The sequence below is a fragment of the Alosa alosa genome, chromosome 17 (genome assembly GCF_017589495.1).
Source record: "Alosa alosa isolate M-15738 ecotype Scorff River chromosome 17, AALO_Geno_1.1, whole genome shotgun sequence".
Lineage (NCBI taxonomy): Eukaryota > Metazoa > Chordata > Actinopteri > Clupeiformes > Clupeidae > Alosa > Alosa alosa.
In genome coordinates this window covers 16,292,994-16,299,436 of record NC_063205.1, presented here as the reverse complement: position 1 = coordinate 16,299,436, position 6,443 = coordinate 16,292,994, and the positions used below count along the sequence as shown (strand labels likewise).

At 40.3% G+C, this 6,443-nt stretch overlaps 1 protein-coding gene across 1 annotated transcript; it reads left to right on the top strand.

Annotated features, from left to right (window-relative positions):
• The first annotated feature begins 2,195 nt into the window (after positions 1-2,195).
• guca1a (guanylate cyclase activator 1A) lies at positions 2,196-6,294 on the top strand. The gene is made up of 4 exons (XM_048268023.1): positions 2,196-2,578; positions 5,129-5,278; positions 5,494-5,587; positions 6,023-6,294. The coding sequence occupies exons 1-4, from the start codon at positions 2,381-2,383 to the stop codon at positions 6,148-6,150; spliced, it is 570 nt and encodes a 189-aa protein (XP_048123980.1). The 5' UTR covers positions 2,196-2,380; the 3' UTR covers positions 6,151-6,294.
• Positions 6,295-6,443: the final 149 nt, after the last annotated feature.

The window sequence follows — 6,443 nt, the reverse complement described above, 5'->3', positions numbered from 1 at the left end:
TTGTTTAAAGTTTAATGAGATCATGGCTACAAGTAATGAAACAACCCAATGTATATGATATGACATTACATTTTGTATTACCATTATTTTTTTTCGTATAAAAGTTTCATTTATGTTACTCACTTTTATAACATGCCAGTATATGTTGAAACAAATGTATGCTACATTGTACTGATCACTAAATAAGTCAGAAATCTTTTTTATCAGATGTATGGGAAGTTTACATTTTCCTATAACTGTTCTACACTGAATGTTTAAATACTGTATTTTAGACACCTGTGATATCCACATACAGATATGTTAAAGTAGCTTGAATATATTACAACATTAAAAAGGCCTCTATTAATTGCAGTGTATGGTTTTGAATTTGACTTGTCAAATAAACTCATCTTAAAAACAGACAGGACATTTTTTAATGAAATAGGCTTTTGGATGTGTCTATGCACTGGCCTGTACACAGTTGTCTTTACTATATTCCAATATATTTAATTGATCTACAATAGTTAAATAGCGTTCAAATGCAAGAGACTGAGAGATGGCTGCCTACTTTCAATCTCACTTGATGAGAACAATGAATACACATATTAAGTTTAAAGTGTGACACCGTTATTTTTCCATATCACAAGCCTCATGAAGTCCAACATTTGCATTAGAATCATAGACTAATAGACTAAAAAAGTTTTATAAGAAAACTGGTTGGTTCTCAAGGTCATGCATACGCTTCAATTAGCTATATGTTTGAAACCTATTGAGTATAAGACCATCACTGTTATGAAACTGTGCAGTGCATACATGCAAAATCAGTGAAGAGATTAAAAAAAAAAAAAACAGTTTTACAGTTTAGGACTCCCTTAACAAGTCTCAGGTTTTTCAACATAATGGTGGTCATATTTATTATATTGTTTATGCATATGAATGTCTGTATGTATGCTGTAACTATTGTAAATATCCACTGTATGTACACTACGCTTAAAGCACAGCTTAATAATGGTCATAATAAGCAAAACTCAGATTCAACTGTGAAGAGAAGACTTCGAGTTGCAGGTTTGACAGGTCGAGTTGCAGCAAAAAAGCCATTGGTAAGACGTCAGAATAAGAAAAAGAGGCTTGCCTGGGCCATGAAACACCACCAATGGACAACTGATGACTGGAAGAAGGTGTTATGTACTGATTAATTAAAAGCCGTAGAGTAGGCAAAAGGATGGTTCCTCAGTGTGTGAATAACTGTGAAACATGGAGGAGAAAGCGTGATGGTCTGGGGCTGTTTTGCTGGATCCAGGGTTAGAGTGATGGGCACCCTGAACCAAAATGGCTACCACAGCATTCTGCAGTGCAATGCAGTACCCTCTGGTATGCCCCTAGTTGGTCAGGGGCTCATCCTACCCAAAACACAAGTCCAAGCTATGAATTAAAAATCAGGGTGTTCTAAAACGTTTGACCGGTAGTGTATGTGTGCATACAGTATGTAGGTACAGTATGATTTTGAGCTTTTGCCGTTATTCAGATAGGGCAGTGAAGATTGACAAGAAGTGAGTTGGAGATAGGGTGAGATCAGGAAATGACTGCGGGTCGGATACGAAGTTGGGTCCTCGTGGGTGACTAGGACCCAAGAGTCACCTGCACCCCAGCTCCTCCACAGCATGAATTTTCTGTTTGTCTTTTGATTCTCTCTGATTCACCTCCCTTCCTGCCTGCCTCCATCCATCCCTTTACTATATCCGTCCCTCAATCAGATAGACCCCAACCAAATGCCCCCCTCCCGCTAGAATGACACTAGATTTTCTGGGGCAATTGGGTGTGAGGAGCATCCTCTGCTTTCATAAGTGGTTTAGTTAGGGGTTTTGGCAAATCTTCTCTTCATTTCCGAAAAAAGGAGGGCCTCTTATATAAGTACGAGTCAACAAACACAATGCACCTGTTCACGCATGAGTAATGGAATTTATCTCCAATCAGTAATGGCCGGGAAGGCAGCCAAAATGTAAGTCAGCATGTCCCTGTTTGAAGCACCAGAGGAGTGAAACAATCCTCTGCTCCCCTCCTCCAGAGGCTCCTTAAGCTGTTTAAAGTGCCACTCATGCTGGATTACTTCCAGCGATTAGGGACGAGCAAACCTAGACAGGGGGCGTGGCGCGTCTTCTCGCCCCCCACTACAAAAACCCGCTCCGTGGCCCCCTGAATCCCGACAGGACCCTGAGTTGTGTGACTGTGAAGCGAGGTTATCCATCTCCCTTCCACAGTAGACCAATCAGGCAATCCAGAAGGCACTAAGGCACGAGCACCAAGACTTAGATTCCACTGTAAGGGTTCTCTTGTTTCGTCTGCTTAGTCAGTCAGCCAGTCACACGTACAGTCGCTACCCACCCTTTTTTGAAAGTTAGACATGGGGAACACCTCTGGATGCACTGTGGATGACCTCCAGGCCGTGGAGATGCACCTCTGGTACAAGAAGTTCATGATCGAGTGTCCTTCAGGTCAGCTCACGATGCACGAGTTCAAGCAGTTCTTCGGGCTCCGGGGCCTAGACCCTGAGGCCACCGCCTACATCGAGCAGATGTTTCGCACTTTTGACATGAACAAGGTAAGCAGGATCTGAGTGACAGTGTCTGATATCATGCAAACGTGGGTGTTCCCCTTAGTGTCCCTGTTGTGGTTAGTCCAAATACACCTTTCTGATTCTTGCACCCAGGTATTGGCTTGATCTGATTTTCCTTACACTTTACTCTGGTCAACCCAAAGTCTAGTTACATCAGTCATGTTGAGCATGTGCTTAGATATTGTTGTGTATAAACATGCAGTTGGATTCTTTGTTTTACGACAACATTCAAACAATATAAAAATGGAGAATTTACATGCACCTGACAGCAAGGATGCTAAATCCCAAACTCTGTGATGTGGAGCAAAGCAGTGTTTCTCAACTGTTGGTTGGTAAACCTAGAACTGGGTCAAGGGGTCTCAATGGGTTGTAAAGTAAATTTGTATTTAGAAAGTCTAGCTATGTCATGATGAACTTAATGTGCTCTGACTGCAAGAATTAAAGTACTGTTCATGTTAGCAAGGTTATAATGACAATCTGAAGGCCTAGTGCATGTGTTGCTCTTTATACGAATTACATGTGCTTGGTTTTAATTCTATAAAATGTGGGTTGTGACTGAACAGCCATGGGAAATTGAGGGTCCCACTGAACGAATGGATCATGTTACAAAAAAATCCTTCACACAGTAGCCTATTCATCAAAACACCATGAGGTCCTTTTATCTTGAAATAATAGTTTGACTCATTTTGATGCTACACTGTCGTAAAATGTGGAGAATGGACACCTGGTATTGTACCATGCAACGGTGTTGTCATGGGCAGGAGTATAACCCTTTTCATTGGTTTTAGACAAATTGGGTAGCACTAAATGGATACCCAGTACATTGCATATTGACAAAATGGGAATTCCTACATTGTGTTATTTTAATGTAAAATAATAATGACAGACCTTGTGCACTATTTACTTCTGGAACAGGCTACATCTTTACTCGAGAAACAATCTGTACGACAGCCTGTTGTGTTCTTGCTTTGGAATGAATGTATTAGTCAGATGATCTGTTTTTTTACACACAGGTAGTGTATATCTGGCTTTGTCAGGTCCACAGAAAATGAGGTCATCATCTCCACTTTGCACATCTATACTTGCATGTCTACATTTGCGTATCTATAGTTAGTAACATCCCTGCCAACGTCAGACAATGTGTCATAGTAATAGGCTTGTTATGTGTATTAGGACTAACTCTGGCTAGGGATTCCTATGCAATGTATTTTGGGATTCCACTGATGACCCTAACATGTCAGCACAGTACAACACGTGCTGTATATCCTTGCTCTGGGGCAGGTTCGGTGACCTTTATCAAAGAGGCCATGGAGACAGACAGCTAAACAAATCCGTCAGGATTATCTTGCTGCAAGACAAATAGCGCAAAAGCGCTCAATTATTATTTAATTCTTCACAAGGGACTCTCTCTACTCAAACTGCAGGTTCATTTTTCTACATTTAAAGCTAACTGGGACTCTATTTCATGTGCATATGAGTAGGTCCTTATTAATCTGACAAACTGATAGAGTTCCCGTTCTCATAACCATTGAGATGGCACGAGACACGGACCTCATTTAGCTCTGTGTGCCCATCACAAATTGATTGCTTCTCACCTCAAGGTCAGCGGACCCAATGAATTCATCTAATGTAAGACCATTAGAACTTCATAATGAGACCTATGAGGGGAAAAATACTGGGGGGGGAAATCCTATGCACTGCTTGTTTTGTAATATGAAAATCTTCGAAAATAAGGAACTGACCTACTGAGTGGCAATTCAAAGGTTAATTCATGTAGAGATTCAATGCTGGAGGTGAAAACTGTCTGAAATTTGTTTGTCAGTACACTACAGGGCATTAACAAGGCCATTCTTAAACTTGCCATCTGTAAAATTAAGAAAATATGTATAGGGGACCACTGGGTCAAAACACTGTAAAAAACTGATATCAGAGGATTATTAATGGAAATGTTGAAGGGCAGTAGTGAGACAAACGATTAAGTCAGAGGATGGGTTGAAGTTATTAAACCGCTGTAATACCCAGATTAATAATCAGTCAGGGAAGATTTCTGCACCGTCGCCGAACGTGATAGATTACATTAATAAATTTAACCAATAAAGCATTAAGGTCTTGATAATTGCATAGAGTAAAGTAAATGTGATGGTCTTATTTTATCTTGCCCTCTGGTCTCAATATCCAGCTAAATCCACAAGCTTCACCTCCTCTAATAATGTTTTGTGTTTAGTGCCGAGGGGGTCCATTTTGAGAAGGAAATTAATAAGGAATGTTAGTACAGATGCCTTGCTTGTGAGGGGAGGGAGGGGGTCTGTGCTCATTTGAGAAATTTCTGAAATTATTCCAAACATGTCCTATTGTACTTGCCACAGATTACAATGAAGTAAAAAATGTAACATTAGTGTAAAAAGGATGTAACATGGCTTTAAGACAAATCCATGTATTCAGACTTCTATGTTAACACTTGAAGCGTTGCAGACCAACAATACATAACCTAGTGTAAATAGTCTCTAGGTAACTGTGATGGTTACTCTTTTTCAGGATGGCTACATAGACTTCATGGAGTACGTGGCTGCCCTGAGTCTTGTGATGCGGGGTAAAATGGAGCACAAACTGCGCTGGTACTTCAAGCTCTACGACGTGGATGGCAATGGCTGCATTGACCGACATGAACTTCTCAACATCATAAAGGTGAGACAAAGAGAGAGACAAAGACACCTCATCAAACTCTAACCTGTCACTTTAGTTGACCATGTGCATATCAAGGTAATTTCTCGTAATAGAATGTTATAACAGAATAAAGAATTTTCTGGTGTGTTCCGAAGGGAGGTGATAGGAGTACAAATGTGGATGTCATGGTGCATTTCTAAGCATGTGTGTGATACAGTATATCATTTCTCTTCCAGGCCATTCGTGCAATTAATGGAAACGACACCCAGGAGATCTCGGTCGAGGAATTCACCAACCGTGTGTTTGATAGGATCGATATTAATGGAGATGGTTAGTGTTCCCTGTGCACCTCACACAGAACATTTTAATCAGCAGCTACAACAATGATAGCCTTCATGTTGTCAGAGATTATACTATTTAGAGTGACATTAAAGACACACAACTGTCAATATGTCTTTAAAATCTAATATAATCTAATCTAATCTAATCTAATCTTATGATCTGGGTATTATTAATAGTAATCCATCATGTGACTTTATTTATGGATTAACACTTTGCACACCTAACCTGCCCATCCCTCTCTGAATAGATGTGCACTTTTAAGGAAGGCAATGGCCAGTTCAGTGCTACTGTCAAAACAGACATGCACTTCTTAAAGAAAATATGATACTGACCGATGCATCAGGAAAGCAATGCACTTTTTAAAGGTTTGAACAGTCCTTTGGTGTTCAGATTCTCATACTGTATGTACTTTCTTCATTCTAGGGGAGCTTTCACTGGAAGAGTTTGTGGCGGGCGCTCGAACCGATGATGAGTTCATGGAGGTGATGATGAAGAGTTTAGACCTTGCACACATAGTGGCCATGATCCACAATCGCAGACACAGTGTTTGAGGAGCTTTGCCATCTTTGAAACCTTAAAATAATGTTCCAAAATCGTTTCAGTGGTTCATCAACTCATAACAGGGTTAACGGCACTTCTGCATTCGCTTTGCGACCCTATATCGGCTATAACCGTACTATGCAAGTTTGCCAGATCGGGTAGCGGATTTGTAGTTTGATGGAATGAGACATAAGAAACTACAAATTTGACTTGCTTCTGATGTCCCAATACATCATACGTTCATAAAATCATGCAACATACTCTACCGTTGCCATTTCAAAAGCCGGTGCTGGATAAACAAATA

Excerpts from the sequence above, each read along its gene's own strand:
- guca1a (XM_048268023.1), top strand. The coding sequence starts at position 2,381 with ATGGGGAACACCTCTGGATGCACTGTGGATGACCTCCAGGCCGTGGAG. Across the intron at positions 5,279-5,493 it reads AACTTCTCAACATCATAAAG|GCCATTCGTGCAATTAATGG; the intron begins GTGAGACAAAGA and ends TTTCTCTTCCAG. Across the intron at positions 5,588-6,022 it reads GATCGATATTAATGGAGATG|GGGAGCTTTCACTGGAAGAG; the intron begins GTTAGTGTTCCC and ends TCTTCATTCTAG.